The sequence below is a fragment of the Alosa pseudoharengus genome, unplaced genomic scaffold, assembly GCF_046254945.1.
Source record: "Alosa pseudoharengus isolate Yale_2024_CS ecotype anadromous, Long Island Sound unplaced genomic scaffold, YU_APseudo_1.1 YU_APseudo_1.1_scf_10, whole genome shotgun sequence".
Classification (NCBI taxonomy): Eukaryota; Metazoa; Chordata; class Actinopteri; order Clupeiformes; family Clupeidae; genus Alosa; species Alosa pseudoharengus.
The window spans coordinates 27,698,684-27,716,795 of record NW_027468565.1 but is presented as its reverse complement, the minus strand read 5'-3'; the positions used below and the strand labels follow the sequence as shown (position 1 = coordinate 27,716,795).

At 40.7% G+C, this 18,112-nt stretch overlaps 3 protein-coding genes across 3 annotated transcripts; all 3 read right to left on the bottom strand.

Annotated features, from left to right (window-relative positions):
* Positions 1-1,782: 1,782 nt before the first annotated feature.
* On the bottom strand, positions 1,783-5,490 carry LOC143138524 (D(2)-like dopamine receptor). The gene is made up of 3 exons (XM_076298974.1): positions 5,427-5,490; positions 3,809-5,004; positions 1,783-2,175 (listed from the first exon to the last, which is right to left on the bottom strand). The coding sequence occupies exons 1-3, from the start codon at positions 5,488-5,490 to the stop codon at positions 2,020-2,022; spliced, it is 1,416 nt and encodes a 471-aa protein (XP_076155089.1). The 3' UTR covers positions 1,783-2,019.
* Positions 5,491-7,559: 2,069 nt separating this feature from the next.
* parietopsin lies at positions 7,560-9,664 on the bottom strand. The gene is made up of 4 exons (XM_076298965.1): positions 9,331-9,664; positions 8,453-8,781; positions 7,949-8,194; positions 7,560-7,769 (listed from the first exon to the last, which is right to left on the bottom strand). The coding sequence occupies exons 1-4, from the start codon at positions 9,662-9,664 to the stop codon at positions 7,635-7,637; spliced, it is 1,044 nt and encodes a 347-aa protein (XP_076155080.1). The 3' UTR covers positions 7,560-7,634.
* Positions 9,665-10,041: 377 nt separating this feature from the next.
* nt5dc3 (5'-nucleotidase domain containing 3) lies at positions 10,042-17,711 on the bottom strand. Its single transcript, XM_076269385.1, has 14 exons — positions 17,272-17,711; positions 16,659-16,843; positions 16,413-16,487; positions 15,492-15,547; positions 15,225-15,315; positions 14,749-14,886; positions 13,899-13,959; positions 13,588-13,690; positions 13,385-13,486; positions 12,999-13,080; positions 12,712-12,798; positions 12,438-12,578; positions 11,865-11,929; positions 10,042-11,749 (listed from the first exon to the last, which is right to left on the bottom strand). The coding sequence occupies exons 1-14, from the start codon at positions 17,576-17,578 to the stop codon at positions 11,506-11,508; spliced, it is 1,737 nt and encodes a 578-aa protein (XP_076125500.1). The 5' UTR covers positions 17,579-17,711; the 3' UTR covers positions 10,042-11,505.
* Positions 17,712-18,112: the final 401 nt, after the last annotated feature.

Sequence of the window (18,112 nt, the reverse complement as noted above, 5' to 3'; positions counted from 1 at the left end):
AATCAGCTAGCGTGGCTGAATTCACATTAGCTGTTGACATTTGTAACTCATTATGACATGACAAACATAGGAGCGCACTCTCTCTCTCTCTCTCTTGTGCCTGCTCTAATAGCCTATAGGTTCCAAATTATACTTTAGGGTAAGGCAACGTTCAAGTTAGATCTGCTGCATGAAAGAGAGTGAGAGGACACCCGTGTCCTGCTTGTATGTTTGATAAATAGTTCCATCTCATATCAAGGTTTTAATGCAAGATCGGATGTAAACTATAAATAGATTCTGTGTTATTTGCTCTTTTAAAAAATAAATGTTGTGAGAGATCTGGGGCTAAGGAAAAAAAAGAAAAAAAGCCTCAATGCCCATACCTAACAACGCCACTGAGTGAATCCTACCCGCATGTTCATCGCTTCGTTCAGATCTGTGCTCATTTGCATAATGTCTGTCGAAAATACTTGGAGGTGACTAGTGTTAAGAAACACATAAGTTTGGAGTTCCAAATGTCGGGATATGTTGTTCAGATATAAGGCCCAACATCTTGATATGCGCAGAACTTGCGGACTTACACTTATGTCTGAAAGCAGTTATAGACACACAGGTGGTGTTTTCAAAAACATTTGCATGTGGACACTGGAACGCATTATTATAGCTTTCACAAGCCTTATTATCGACTCACTGCTATAAATGTAAAAGTGACAGGGTTCATTCAAAATACAGGGCCCTACATGGAATGTGAATGCAATCACTTTGTCTCAGTGTCTGACTTCAGTTCCTTCTCTAGGAACATCCTAGAAGACTTTTCTGGCCATAGTCATACCAATGTCATGTTCCTGTCTAGGGATCAGGGACATAAATCAAGAAGACCATGGTAAATGTTTAATGTATTGTACAATAAAATAGAAAAAAGAAGAATGACTAAGAGATGAAGGCTCCAATAACAAAGTCCAGAAACAAGGCCAAGGAAGCAGGCCCTTCCTCTCAGACTCTCAGCTCTGTGACGGTGATAACATGGACAGGACACAGAGGGCCCCACAGTCTATCTCCCAAAAGTGCGCAATCCCCCAGCATAGGGCATAATGATGCCCTTTTACAGGACGGGGCCCCAATCACACTGCCACAGGAAAACAAGCAATTAAGCGTCATCCACCCACAGGATGGTCTGAAAGCCAAACAGACAGAGAGAGAAAACTGAAGCAAGAACACACACAAATCACACTGGGACGTCACACCACACACTCTGAAATAACTTTATTTCTAATGACATACACCACTGTTAATTACTTTGTTGTTCCTAAATTTCCAATCCAATGTAACATACACAGCTAAAGGAGAAGATTGCCTTTTCATTATAAACAAACATTAATGGAAGATTATACATCATTTTTCCTCAGACAATTGAAAAAAAAACTTGTCTTATCTTTTAGCATTATAATGGATGTGTTTCTTAAATATGTATTAAATACAATTCCTTATGATGGATTTTCTTTAATCTGATAAATCCTTTAAATCTGATAAATTCTTAGGGCTTATTGTTGTTTTATCAGCTGGTCTGTAGGTCCGTCAAGTGCTGGGTTCAATCTCCAGCTCACCCTTAATGTGTGTTGTCTCAATCTTAACCTCAATTTGCTCCAGGGGGACTGTCCTTGCTGTCAGTTTGATGTCCCTCTGGCTAATAATGTCAGCCAAATGACAAGTAATGTAGAAAAAAATGCATTACAATCCACCACTATTTCCAAAGGAGCCTTTGTAATCCAGTGCTGAGGAAATGGCTTTGCAGGTTTGCATTTAATCTTGTGTGCAATCCAGAAGAATTGTGAGGCTTGATTGGGCTTGGAATGCTCAGGAGGATTCCAGAACAGGGAAACCTCCAGGCTTTAATCAACACTTGTGAGGTGTGGGGAGTTCACCAGGGCAAAATCGGGATAACTGGGCCTGTAGGTCCCACTTAATTCACTAATGCAAGCAATGTCATATAAGTACAAGAAGATGCATCATAATCATAAAAAAATGTGTTTGTTGTTATTGTTATTTTGTTGAACACATTGATTTAAATTTAGATCTAAGACTATAAAATTCTGTGCGAAACTGTGGATTTACAACAGCATAAGTTATTGGATTGGTGACAGATGTCATGCAGACCAGAGAGATAGTAAATATCTTCAACTCCAGTGCTATCTCCATCTGAAATATACAGTTGTGAAGTTGTGAAACAATGCATACACAAAATACAAATAATTCTTAAATGTTAATGTATTGTCTTACTTTTTTACACAACTTATATTATTTAATTTTTATTCTATTTTATGCATCTGAACTCATTATCTTTCTATTAACATATTTTTTAACATATATAGGCGCATCTAAAAAAAATATATTGTGGAAAAGTTCACTTTTTGACATAATTAATTTTTAAAAAGTTTGATGTATTTTAGATTCATTACATAAAGTGAAATATTTCAAGCCTTTTTTTGTTTTATTTTTTTTTAGTTTCCCAAGCCTTTAATCTCTCGGTCTGTTACTCACACCCACAATCGTGGGAAAGACTTGACAGTTGTACAGAAGACACTCTCTGACACCCCCCACGAGGAGGGTGAGCCACAGAAGGTTATTGCTGAAAGGGCCGGCTGTTCTAAGAGTGCTGTATCAAAACATATATTAATGGAAAGTAGCCTGACGAGCCAGACCCACATTAAAATGTAGGGTCTGGGCACTCACCGTTCGCAGTGCTCAGTCCGAGGGGCGGGATAATCGGTTGTCTTTCAAATTCCCTCTGCACGCAATAGGACAGCGCTGAGTCCCATGCGTTTTCCCACCAGCGGAGCTAGTTGGCTAGTTCAAACTTTTGCGACCTCACAAGCCAACGGAGAGTTGCTAGACTAGCCCTGGAAGCAAATGTAATTTGCTGTCGCTAGGGTGCGTCTAGATTTCTAGGCTAAATGGAAAGTTGACTGGAAGGGAAATGTGTAAGAAAACGTTTAGCAACAGGGGTCACTGCAACCATGAGAGGATTGTCAAGCAAACCTATATTCAGAAAGTCTTGCATTCCTTTTGCCAAACCACTCCTGAACCAGAGACAATGTTAGAAGGGTCTTACCAGGGCTAAGGAGAAGGAAAAAAAACTAGATCATTGCTCAGTGGTCCCAAGTTCTCTTTACAGGAAATGAAAATACATTTAGCATTTCAGCCACAAGCAATTTGCAGTGAGAGCTGCTCGGGTATGAGACTGGCTGTTCCTCCTCTGGTGGCCCTGACCAACTGTTGAGTGCATTCATTCAGTTAAGTCAGATTTTAATGACTTTTTAGAAGGCATTTCTGTATTATAAACTCTTTATTTTAATATTTTGATATGCAGATGTTTTTATTTTATTTTGATGAGCTGTAAGCTCTAATCATCAAGATTAAAACAACAAAAAAGGCCTGAAATATTTAACTTTATGTGTAATTAATCTAGAATACTGTATATGAAAGTTTTACTTTTTGACATAAACAATAAAAAAATTACTTTTCAGTGATATTCTACTTTTTAGAGATACGCCTATTTGTTATATCATTTCAAAGTCCCCTATGTGTAATCTAATGAATTAGAATATTGATTGCCTTTTTGATAATAGCCTACATTGATTAACATGATGTATCGTGTCTAACAAAATTATGTTACAAGTTAGCTGACTGAAATACGCCCTCTTTCATTCAAATTCAATTCTGACTAAGAATGACTAGCCAAACAATTACTGTGCGTCATGGCTGGCTGGCTACGTAGGCCTACCTAGGCCACAAAGAGGTCTGCTGGCCTTCTAAGGAGATAAATACTTACTCTTGTGGAACTGGACCAGCCGATAACGTAATTGCCAAGGACCGTCAAGATGAAAGGTGTCCAAAGTATGATGAAAGTAAGAATGATGTAACCCGAACGTTTTGCCAATTTGTTTTCCTTATTTGTCTTCGCCCTGTCTGCGTTAAAGCGCGGTGGCATCATGCAGACGGCACCTGCTATATCTTCTTCAGGTTCAGGCGGAACGGGTGCTGTTTGTGTGCCAGGTTGCTTTTCCTCAGCTGACTCCAAAGTAGCTGTCCCGGGCGCGGTCAAAGGTTGTGGGTGGGGTGTGCTGTCGACCTCGCGTTTCTCAAGGTCTATCAGTACAAGTGTTCTGCTCTGTGAAGGGGACGCATGTTGTGTCGAATTACTGGTATCGGCGAGAACTCTTATGGTGTTGTTTGTTTCTGGAAGATGTTTGTCTAAAGTTAAATTCTGGTCGGCTGCTTGTAGGGGCGCGGACACAGTGTGTCCACCACTTGCCAGAATGTTGGCTGTAAAAGCACGTTCCTCTTGCGCACGAGGAGAAACATCCGTCTTGACAGTGACGTCAGGTACCATTTTAACAATATCCTTTATCGTGCTGTCGTCCACTTTAGTCGCATCAGAGCTCTTTGCTTTGCTGTTTATGTCATCAAGAGTCGTGCCTTTGTCAAATATTTTTCTGCTATGGGCTTTCACGAGTATAAAGATGCGAGAATAGAATCCAGTGATGACCACCAGACAAGCAGCCCACAGTGGGATCAAAATATACATTCCAAATGTCTCGTACGACGGGAGTTCTTTTACATCCAGTCCTTTGCACCTCACATACACCGGAGAGTCCCTCACAAATATTGAGCAAATAATAGATACAATAATTGCCACTATCCAAGTTGAAGGAATCCATACCCTGACCCGCTTTCGCCGCTCAGTTGTTTTAAAAGGGTGTGCTATAGCTTGGTATCGCTCTGCACTGATGCTAGCCAAAGTAAGCAGTTGGACGCAACAGGTGATGGCGAAGGAGGCAAACTGTGCGTTGCACAATGAAAATCCAATTTTATCGATGCGTTCTCCATTTAGAAAAATGGCCAATATTAACGGACAGTCGATAACGCAACGTAAAAAGTCTATCACCGCGAGATTCACCAACAATGCATTGTTGGCTGTTTGTAGAGACTTTTGGTTATGCACTGCCCATGCCACGAACAAATTTGCTACAATTCCAACGAATAGAGTGAAGAACAGTAACGCGCAACTGGATACCGTCAGAACTAAATCAACGTACTTTGCGCGTACTGATATGTTTAAATATCCCAGTACATGTGAAACGTTTCCTTGCATTTCAGGTTAAAAGAATAAGAGACCACACGGCGATGACACCCATCACATGGATAATATTTTGTTAGTCACAAGTAGTGGGAGCACAGGAACAGAGCACACATGTTTCTGACATGGATGTGACAGCTTCTTCAATTAACACCCCGTTGCGCAATGGAGACCACCTGGGAACTCCTCGAGAATTTCGTAAGTTTGGTCCCGGTCTTGTATGTACTTGCTGATATAATAGCAATTATCTCAGAATGGGGTGAATTTAATTGGATGTTGTCTTTTCCTTCGGGAATGAGTTGCATCTTACACAATAAAGACTTCTTGGTTACGTCTTCCACTTCCACACTCTTAAACGAATGTGTTGTCCCCATCTGGACACAGATGTGTTTTCCATGTACTGTAAGTTGTGTTATTTTCAACACATATTGTGAAACAAACTGTGTTATCTACGACGGAGTATTAGGGCCACACATGAAGAAAAAAATATTTTTTGCCATGACGAGATTAAACTCGCCATGTCGACATTAAACTCGACATTTCGAGAATAAAGTTGAAATATCATGATGACTTTAATCTCGACGTGTCGACATTAAACTCAACATTTTGAGTTTAAAGTTAGTTTGGAGAGAGAACGACCGCTCGGGACGATTGAAAGGGAGGACGAATGAAACATTGCAGTTTTCTTCGAGTGCAACAATGGTTAGACATAGGCTAGGCCTACATCATGTGGACAAAACATAGAACATAGGCCTATTAACCTCCATTGCTCAGCCAAATAGGCTACTTTCCTGTTATCACGGAGTTACAGGCGATAAATGCGATGGTCAACCGCAAGTAAGTCATTTGCGGTTTATTTATTTATTGTAGGCCTAAAAGAGTGTTTTTCATCTAAAGGTTCAACTTCATGCTTATGCACTAGACTAGGTATACTAAGTGCTCTCCCCAATCCCGGACTTTCACATTGCATGTTTGTTTGTAATGGATGCAAAACAGCCTATTGCTGAATGTCTATGGAGGGACTAATGAAGCTCTCCTCCCGGCAGGCAACCCCATTCTAAGTAAATGCACACATATTCCCTCACGGGATCAAAAGAGTATAGGCCTATATACTTATACATATCTGTGTTTACAGCCTCCTATATGTATTGCAGGTGAGACATGAAAAATCAGTTTGAGAAAAATGAGTTTTGCCATGTTAACCTATGGAGAGTGACGGCCTGTGGGTCATGAAGGGCAGTTATTTGGATGTGCGGTGGCCTTACCCACGTAAAACAGAGTGAAATAACATTTTGTAGCCTACTATAGAAACATTATATCATTGGAAACATGTATTATTCTAGCTATATAATAGTGCATGGTATAACCGCGAGATACAGCGCTTTACGATGACGGAAATGAGTTAACAGAAGACGGAATCTACAGTAGGCTAGCCTATCTGAATATCTGCAATCTAGCAATCTATCTGAAATAACACGTATTTGAAGTAGGCCTATTATTCATGTCACATATTGTATGTTAGTGTAGGCTACATAGCTTAAACTAGGCTATGTTTAAACTGTATTTCGAGTTTAATGTCGGCATGACACGTCGAGATTAAAGTAGATATGATATTTCAACTTTATTCTCGAAATATCGAGTTTAATGTCGACATGTCGACTTTAAAGTCAACATGTCGAGTTTAATCTCGCCATGGCAAAAATATTTTTTTTCTTCATGTGTGGCCCTAATACTCCGTCGTAGTTATCCCATCTGACACATTCGTCTTAACCCCCCGCCCCCAAATTATTTAGTTTGAGCTGGGCGGTTAGATCACCCACCACTCCACATGTATGTCCATATACAAACCATTATTCACCTAAAATATTTGTTGAAATAAAATAAATGTTTGAATAATACTGTACTTTCATTTCATACATTAGCTTTCTGGTAGATGTGTTGTGTGTAACAGGTACACAATGTATTTAATTGAAATACAAGAATATGCAAGGAACAAGAATTCAACAATTAATACAATGCTGTGAAATCAGTCAAAAAGATCAAATTACCATTCTCTACAAAGCACACTTATTCCTGTACGGTGCACTATTATGTTGGAAAATCAAATATCATCAAAATATTCATCCCAAATGCATGGGCGGGCTACTGAATGGACAAAGTGTTATAAAAAAACATGGCAAAGGTTCAGGCCTTTAAACACTAGCCAGACCACTAGCTAAAGGGTTTCTTTGGTCCCCATGTCATCCGCAGTAATGGAATGAGTAGGAGCAGCAGGGCTTTACACAGGCCCACTCCAGCTGTTAACCTCTAACCTTTTTTTCCATCAAACATCTACCAATCATGGTTTAGTACACAAACTGATTTTTATTTACAAAAGAAAACAACAACAAAACATTGTGATAAAAGATGTTTTCCTTGGATCAGCCCTATCCTCCACAGACACTTTATCTGTGCACTGGAAATGGGAACATGCTACAGGATATATGGTGAAGTTCTGAGTTCTGATATGGAACTGTGGTCAGACGGGCTGGATTCTACTTGGAATGCTGGTGATCCGGCTGCGTTGGAGGGACGCCATCATGAGGCTGCCGGTCTGGGTGCCACGGGGGATGTAGCGGCCGCACGAGAGAACCTCCAGGGCACAGTCACGGAACTGCAGATGACACACACACACACACACACACACACACAGCAGGAGGTCGGGTTCAGTTGGTTAAGCATGTTAATAGTGATTCTAATCCCAGTGTGTGTGTGTGTTTGTGTCAAAGATTGTGTGAATGAGAGAGAGAGAGAGAGAAAGAGAAGACAATTGAGGAAGAGATCTTGTCCCACCTGTTTGTTTGATAGAAAATAGATGATGGGGTTGTAGACAGGGCTGGTCTTGGCGAAGTACATGGGCATGGTGGCGAGCAGTGGAGGGATCTCCAGCTCTGGTTCCACCACCACCACCACAGACAGAGCAGTGTAAGGCAGCCAGCAGATAAAGAACGCCACAATCATGGCCAAGACCATGCGACCGGCACGCTCATTTTCCTCCAGGCTCGACCGGCCTCCCTGCAGCTCCACACTCCTGTTCAGCTGGAGAGTGAAGACATTCACGTCATGACATCACATCTACAGTCACAATTACGACCGTGTCATTAGGTTTCCTGGGATATAACATGCATTGTGCACACAAAATCAAAGCAGTTATAGCAAGACTCAAAAGCCAACAAGCCTACATACATGTGAAAAATCTTTCTTATTGTAAGGTGAACCAATCTAGTGAGTACAACTGAATACCCGGTCAACTGAATCAGAACCATTTCATGTGCAGTTTTCACAGAAGAGAGGCACCTGTCTCATGCTGATGAGGACTTTGCTGTAGCAGTAAATGATAATGCCGGTTGGCAACAGGAAGCAGAGTAAGGTGTAGAGGATGAGGTAGCTGTAGTTGCTCCAGGACCGCTCCTCCCAGCCCAGCGAGCAGGACGTCTGCACGCCCTCGGGGCCGTACGAACTCCATCCCATCAGCGGCGCCACAGCCCAGAACAGGCAGTAGACCCACGCAAACATGAGGCCCTGGCAGCTGCGCCGCACGTTCAGCTTGAAGCCAGCCATGGGCTTGCATACCACCCGGTACCGCTCATACGCCAGCAGCGTCAACGTGCACAGGGAAACCAGACCTGCAACAACACAGGTGTGTGTAGCGTAGTGGTTAAGGAGCTGGGCTAGCATGTTGTAGCCTGAAAAGTTGTGGGTTCAATTCCCAACTTCTACTGTTGTGTCCTTGAGCAAAGGCACCTAACTTCAGGTTGCTCCGGGACAATAGTCCCTTGAAATGTAACTGACATAAGTCGCTTTGGATAGAAGCATCTGCTAAATGAATACATGTGAATGTGTGTAGTGATGTGCTAATGGAAATGAACTTTCAAGTCAGGAGCATGATGTCTTTCTAATATAAGTTGATGAAAAAGACATTAAAGTGTTAAGGAGGTGATGTGATATTGTGACACCAATTCAAAGGGGTTTTCAGAGGATACCACAGGTGTAATGAGACTACAATATCTTTTATAGACAAGATGAAGAAGTCAGTGTGAAGCTTAATGTTACCAGTACACTGATAATAACAATTATAAACAACTTCTCTCACCTTCCACACAAACTAGCATTTCTATTACTACAGGTACAGTACAGAGCCCTGCAAAAAAAATACAAACACTTGGGCAACTTACCAAAATAGTTCACCGCAAATCCTTGAAATATGCAAAATTCCTCCCCCAAGAAGAAGTAGCCTTTGTAGTTGGTGAGTGTCACAATGGCAGAGCCACAACAAGCAATCATAAGGTCAGACGTGGCCAGGCTCAGGATGATGACGTTCATAGCGTTGAGGATCTGAGGGTTCTTCAGCATCACCGATATCACCAGTGTATTGTTGAAGACCGATAACAGCGTGTTGATGAACATGAGGAAAGAGAGAATGCTGTAGCCCACCCGGGGGAAAATAGTGGGCGCTTCCGGAGCCTCAGTCCACAGGTCCATGTCTGCCGGGGTGAAGTTGCTCTTCATCTTGGATTCATTCACCAGTGAATCAGCTAGGCTCTGAACTAGGCTTCCTCATCAGTGTGTCTGCTCTGCTCAAGGCTAGTGATCTGATTATTATCCATATTTAATTCCCAAGAAGGGGGAAGGCTCAGATTTGTCTTTGACAGGATTGTCATGGTTCCACTTATGTGCTATCTGATTGATTACTTTCCAATTTGACAAAGTAGCTTTGGGGTTTACTATGAATTAATCTCAGCTGCATGTTCTGTTTCTCTGAAGCAAGTGTTTATTGTCACACATATGAATGTTCATAACTATAACACATCTCACAAGTAATATTTCAGTTGTTCATGTAAAAAGTGGTATATTTTGATCGTAAGTGATAAACAACAACACAACTGTTTCACATTTTTGACTGAGAACCAAACTAGTTTTAATATACAACGAAGGACCAGTTACATTCTGAAGTAAAATAGAGTACAGAAGTTATCATTCAGTTTCAATATTAAATTCCACTAAAAACAATACATTTGCTGGACTGCAAACTGTTTTATATCCTGAGAGCATTCTTCCCAGTCTCAATAAAACATGACTCCTACACCATGACTTATGTCTAGTCTAATCGTATTGCTTACTGAGATACTGGTTAACTCATGTGCAAGACGTTTGAACAGACCACATTCAGTGCAAGTCCTGTCACTAAATAAATAGAACAGATTTTACAGTAACACACTTTGGTTCAAAACAGCAAAAGTCTCTGTACATGAGATGTTCATGTATTTACAACATTGCTATAAGTCATACTACAGCTGCAAATCAAGCCTTTATAAATACCTACTCTCACCTCTGCATAGAGCTCCACATGAACTTCTCATCTCTCTGCACTTCAGAATAAATATTATTTATTCATAACTCCTGGGCGAGAAACTGTAATCCATTTAAATGGAAACCTTTGCCACAAACACAGACACAAACACACACATTCACACCACTTCAGCACTCTAGAAATAAAACTATTCTATAAAAATAGGTAGTAGGCCTTACTCATGTATAAGAAGAGTGTAATGTGATCCAGTGACATGTGACACCGAAGCAAAAGCTCTATGCAGATGAGCTTAAGATTTGATTGCAGAAGAAGCTTTGAATAAAAGCATCAGCTAAATTACTAAATGTTAAATATATAGGTTATTACAATGCTCAAGACGCAATGGGTGCCGTTTCTGTGAGAGCATAAGGCATTTACAGAGGAAAAGGTTAAATGGCTTGTACACAATCACATCAGCAGTGATCCAGTCATCTTCCATTACAGGCTGCTTGGTCTTAAGCAGCATTACAGAGAGATGAGCCCTGGAGTCCTGAGTGACTTAACAGGATTTCAAGTCTTCCCTTATTTCCAAACACAGATACCACAGATACAAAGGCAAGTGAGTAGTACATTCTGACACTACACAAACTTTATCCTGTGTTCCCATTCTGAATTAGTTCCATTTTTTTATGCCTGCATTGAACAAGAAAGGAAATCCATGTAGTACGTAAGAAGTTAAATGTAAGTTCTAGTCATATAACATTAGAGACTATTCTTTTTTCCCCAACCTAAAAATTACATGCTACTACAATATAAATTGTATCTGTTATTTCCATAAGGGCTGTGTAGAACTCAACATGCACCAATGACGAGCAAATGTGCAAAGCAAAGCCAATATTCTGGACTTTTTTGCTTATTATTAAAAAATAAAGACGTTCCCTTTAGTGCTAACATCACAGAGTGCTTCTTTTCCAACGGTAACATACCTGACCAAAAAGTCATGGTGCAATATGCCAATCAGGGATTAGCATGTGGGAGGTGTGCTCAGTCCGTTTGATCTCTACGATGGAGGGGGAGTGCACGGAACGCCTGCACTGCCCTGCTCTGGCCACAGGGGGGACTCGTGCTGCAGCGGAGTGCGTCTGGGGAAGAACGTGTGCTGGAGGTCGTAGTTGAGCAGACAGCTGAGGGACGGCATGTAGATGTCCGCGAAGCGCGAGAGGCGACGGGAGAAATACGTGGGGTTGTGGTAGGTGCGGAAGAGACTCCCAAACTGGGCGTTGAAGATGTCCTTGGTTTGGGATCTGCCAGGATCAATCAAACATAAATCCCATGGCACTTTGATTCAATATTGCGCAAAGCTGATAAATTGTGAAGGGTCTTTGTATGTTAGAGGTTGAGTGGTGCAGTCTGGTTTACCTTAAGTGCTCCCTCTCTTTGATCCATTCTTGAACTACTGCCTGAGATGCTGGATCTCGGTGCACCTGTCAAAAAAATGTTCAAAGCCATTTAAGAAGCAGTATACGGCAAACAAGCCGACTTCATAATGATAATGATTTGACACCTGTTAAATACTTAATTCTGTGTATCCTGAAATATGTAAGAAAATTGTGTTTTTGTCATGGTAAATAAAAATGCTTCTACACCCACAATAATGGCAGAAAAAGAGAAGACATGTTTTACAAGATCTGAAACAAGATCCATAGAACTAACAGGATTGTTTGGAAACCCATTGGAACTGGAGAGGCATATGAACCATGGTTACTGATGGTTTGGTGGGACATCACACTTGCTGGGCTAGCATGCAATATCCAGGAAAGTTATTGATTCAATTCCTGGCTGCCACTATCGTTTCCGTGAGCAAGGCACTTAACCCCGAGTTGCTCCGCGGTGACTGACCCTTATAATAAATTGCATACTGTATGTTCTATTAAGTTGCTTTGGATAACAACTGACAAGTATAAGAATGCGTATCAGAAGTGACCGTCCAACCTGCATGCGCTCCACCAATCCGGTGAGGGCCTGGAGCCACGTCATGTTGTGGACGTACTTCTCCGTGTTCATCTTCTTGATCTCCTTGCGCAGCTCTGGGATGATGGCCCCCGTCCGCCAGCCGTGCTTGAGAGTCAGGTCCTGAGAGGGCAGAGACGCCATGCTTAGTTGGAATCACTGACCTTCCCCTTCACACAGGTGTGGGTGAACATGGGAAACAACAGATTTACATTTACATGGATTCATTTATTCACATATATCTTAAATTTCTTACCGCCAGGTCACTGTATATGTGGTCACCAAAATACAGCACCTTAGAGCCCCTCCAACCTGTGAGTCTAAGGAACTCATACAGATTTCCCTTCAAAAGGAAAACATTACATTAAACCAACACACCCAAACCTGCCATGATACAGTATTTATAGTAAGTACAGATCAATAAATATATATATAATTTAAGCATATGATTAAATGCATGTCAATGACTATGTGTGCATTTAGTACTGTACATCAAAAACACAGTAAGTTCACTTTCCATTGAATTTATAACGGTTTTAGTACCTGTTTATAAATCTGTCCTTTCTCCAGGCGATGAATCCTGTCCCACAGCAGCACTCCTTTATCAGTAACACGTCTAAATGGCCTTCAAACAAACAGACACAATACAAGCTAACATGCTTGGACTTATTTATTTGTGCAATGCAGTTTTTGTGGTGGGCAAAGTAATTATTAAGTTAAGTATGTTTATTAAATAGACTAAAGCCTTTCTGTGAGCCTTCATGACTCATTTTTATCCAGAATTGATGTAATCCTGGGGTGAAATTTGTTAACATTATTATACTTATGTAGGCTTTTGGACATTATTTGAAACTATTATTTTGAATTTATAATATAATGTTTATATACTGTAAGTTGGTTTGGACAAAATGCCATAAACCTAAACATACCTTCTCCTGTCGTTAAAGAAGCCAGGCTTGTCCGCCTGCACTATGACAACATCAAAGAGATCTCTCCAGTCCTTCCCCACGATGTAGTTCATCCCTCGATCACTGTCAATTAATGACACACAACAAAGGAGAAAGACTGATATAATTAATCACCTAAGGCAAGAATATCTTATCATACCCAAAAACCAGACACGTTTACTTACACGAAGTCAAATGGACTGTTGGTGACCAAGAACATTTTCTTCCCATTTTCAAACAGTTTTCGCAACACAGCATGGGTCTGCTCACCATAACAGATATACTTATCTACAAAACATAGATCAAAGAAAGATCACAGGACAAATTAGTCATTTGCTTTGGAGAAATAAATATCAAAACAGTTTTGCTTTCCGGGAAACAATGCCAAGAGAAGAGACGTGACCTAGCTGCGTTTCCTCATGAGTGCACTGAACTGCTAAAATGTAATATGCTGTGACTCAATTACTTTTATTTAAAAGTCTTAATGCAGTCTTACCAATATCAGCCTCAACTGCTCGATACATGATACCCTTCACATGGACGTCTCCTATGGCCTCCTAGAGAACAAGAGATAAATAATCATAATAAAAACAACAGAGGGAAAGGTACAAAACAATGACAAACAATAGCCCAGTTTAATAATCCTATAACAACAACAAGGGAACACTGCCTCATTTGCAAATCAATTTAGCATTTTAGGCCACTAAATACAAATGCTCATCCCACTGACTGTCCCCCATACCCCATCTGACCTATAGACAGTTGATAACCACCAGGGGCCCGACAGATGGTGCCGTCCGACCAGCCCTCCCTAAATTACATTCTGCACTACCTTGTATGACCCCAAGCAGCCAGTGAAATGTAATTTGTCACTTGACAGACTGTGAGAATCATCTAAAGTTAATGCATCTGAATATTTCATAAATACAGGCTACAGTTAACAGTTAGCATCAACATTAAAGGTGCTCTAAGCGATGCCACGCGTTTTTTAGGCTAAAACATTTTATGTCACTTACTGCAAACATCACCTAACCAACCGCTAGCTGTCTGTGTCCTGAATACACTGTAAAAACAAAAAGTGATCTCTGTGGACAGCCCAGGCTCCAAAACGGCAACAAAAACAACCTGGGCAAACCTAGCCCATAAAAACATAACAAACTGTTCCAGCAAATCCCAGAAGAGATGCGCGTTTAGGAGAGTTTCAATTGCACAGGAGCAGCACGGGAGGGAGGGGGAGGAAGTAGCGAGCTAGCTCACTGTTTTGAAAGTCAACAGAAGTGACGTTACCCAGCATCGCTTAGAGCACCTTTAAACATACTGCAATGCCATAATAATCACTACTGTACCTTCACATCTTTGTATAGATGAACTGGTTCATAATCGATGTTATGCTTCATGAAGTAATCATTAACACAACACAGAAGATTCATCTCGGGCAGGGAGAAAATGTCCATGAACTGTTTCATGGTATGGCCATGAGAGCTCTAGTAAGGAGAGAAGAGAGGGAAGCAGCAGCAATTTAATGTGGTTTAGAATGTCAACAGGGGGCAAACAGTTCACACGAGAGTGAATATCCATTAAAAAACATTTGCCCTCTAGGACTTCTGTCTTGGCTATTGGTTTGCAATCAGTTTATATTTACAAAATAAGGTATAAGAAATGACATACGTCAACTCATTATAAACAACTTTGATCAAGTTTGACAACATCATATAACCACTGTACATTGCATTGTTACACTTCATGCATAAAAGGGCACTGATTTAACCAACACCAACATAACCAACCAGAACCTCTGAGCCAACTTGACCCAACATCTCACCTTGCCATAGAAATCACTCATGATTTCCAGAGGCACATGGGAACCTTCATACATTGCGATAACTTCTTTATCTGGCACTGGGTGAAGGCCCCTGAAAAACAAATACACACATGGCACTACAGCTACTGCTCAATAACGCTGTGAACGCATGGGTAGTTAGTCACTCCAAGCTACACCACCACCATCATTGTCAATAGGGTTTAAATATATTCTTTACACACCACATAACACAGTAGTAAATTTCAGTTTGATATCATATCAATATACCTGTACACCGTGCCCAACTGGATGTAATGAAATGCATCTATCTTCATTAGTAAAGCCTAGATCATACAAATAATTAGTTTAGACATTGTAATTGCAGCTTTAACAGTGTTAACACAAAACAAAACCTGATGCTGAACTGTTCCATAAGATTATTAGTCTTATATTGCTAACTTTACAGTTTCAAATGTAGCAGTTCCACTAAGTGCACATCACATAATATAGTACACTTCTTGGGTAGGTATACTGTAAACCTAAAAAGTGACAAGTTTTCCAGGAAGACCCATATTTCTATCTAAGGTTAGATAGGTGCCACGTTATTTAAAAGGACAATCAAAAACATTGACTATGTTTACTAGGATAGAAATAGCCCCAAGGAGGCCCGTTTCATTGCTCTCTAAATCATAGGGCGCTTGCCCTTTTCCACATGATTAATTCCAAACTTTTTGTTTTCTTCAAGGACACAACTTTTGTAGTTAAGTATTGTAGGTATTGGTATTCCATTCAAAATCAACCATTACAAACATTCACTATATTAAGATTCTTGATCCTAGTTTATTCCAATGAAAAATGTTTGATTTTCTTCACAAAAAAAAATACAGTTTTTTCTATCCAAAGCGACTTACATATGTCAGTTATATTACAAGGGCCGTTGTCCCAGGAGCATCTTAAGAGTTTAGTGCCTTGATCAAGGGCACAATGGTGCAAGCCAGGAATTGAAACTGCAACGTTTTAGGCTACTACATACTAGCCCAGCTCCTTAACCCCTGTGCTACCACCAGCCCACTATTCTGTTTACAACTAACAGGTCAATTTAAGGGAGCTTTATACATTCAATTATAATCGGAGGTAATGGTATACAGGACACAAAAAATAGTTGCTGTCATAGGAGAAACATCACCTGAGAAAGAAACTTCCACTTACCTTCTGCACATCATAGTGAAGTCCTCTCACCACAAAGTTGGGGATGTACTCATATTCCCGTAATCCTTCAGGATACTGGAACAAAGTCAAAAGCACATGAATATCACTACAAACATAGAACTGCTAAATGAAAACCAGACACATCCTAGCAAAGATAATATTTATCTGTGTCTTAAAAACATGTGGTGCCATAAAATGAATGCATTTCATTTTAACCAATAAATAGGATGAAGAAGGTATACTTACCCTGTGTTGTTCAATGAGGATGTCACGTGCAATATTGAAAATTAGTGTGTGAAGGTGACTGGAGTAAAATGCCAACGTGTAGTCATAGTCAAAACCATAGATCTCAATGTCTTGTAGGCTCATTTCATTGTTGGCAAATATTGTGTCAGGATTCACTGAATTGTTTAACATACCAGGGACCAATGCTGAAAACAATGAACAAACACATAATGCAACATTTCACCTCGTAATTTGCTACTCATACATCATCAGTAGGCTACGTTATGCACATTAACAATAATTGACAAATTATTGCCTACTTGAGTAGCCTACTCAGTCTGCACTCGTCCAATTACCCTCTTAATGTAAACAAAAGTTTCTGGGTAACCCTGTAGCAGTGAAGTCATCAAGACGAAATAGCACACATAGGATGTCATGTGTGTAGACATTACTTTTCCATTACGTTGACATGATATGATGGACACCACAGAAAGCACACAAGACACAACACATGACATGGTAACCTTTCACCAACAAGGAATATACGGCGGCCCACTATAGGCCACAAATGCCATTATTATTTAATATAAGATCAAGTTTGACAACATCATCAAAAACCACAATTCAAACTCACCTTCTATCTGCGTTTTATTTTCGTTGTATATTGACCACAACCAGTTCGTCCTTTCCTCGCTGCTGATGGAGCTGTAGCACATGTTTGGTGCTAACAAATGTCCCCAGACTTTGCGAGCAGTCTGCGCTAAAGGCACCGAATCAAATGTCGCCACCATTAAATTAGCCTTATTTGAGGATCTGTTGCTACCAAGTGACCAAATTCCACCGTCTGTGTGTAAGGCACAGCACCATGTTGCTAGCCTTTGCAAATTATCCTTATTATTGTATCTAAAAAGCTTCGAAAGCGGGGGCGCCAAGGGCGGCATGATTCTTCAGATAGACAGCCCTGCTTGTTACTATAACTGTCCAGGATCCCACATCACATTGGTCTTCAAAAGTTCTTGACGGGACGCACCAGTCAAAATTTTGTTGACCTCACGACCACAGACCAGAGCCCTGCTACTGGCCAGAGTCGTAAACGGTAAACGTCATTTCCTGGATTTACCAAGCCAATCGCGCAGCAGATTGGCCAGATTCTGACGGCTCAGTCAGAGCCCGTTTACAGAGCCCTTGCGCTGCACAGATCAGGCTGCGCATGATGACTGAATACACTGTACAGAAGTCCAGCATCTATCTCGTTTAGCCAGATCTGCAAAGCGCTACATGAAGTCGAATGAGCCCAGTGTTATGTGTTTACCGGTGTTTACTCGTTCTTACCTTTGGTTTACTGTAATCCAAAAAAAACTTTAGTTTACGGTGTAGCCTAGGCTACTGTTCACAACTGATCTGAAGTTTCATGTGTGCAGTAGGCCTACTGTGCAACAGTTTTAAGGATATATTATACAATGATATCCTTCTGC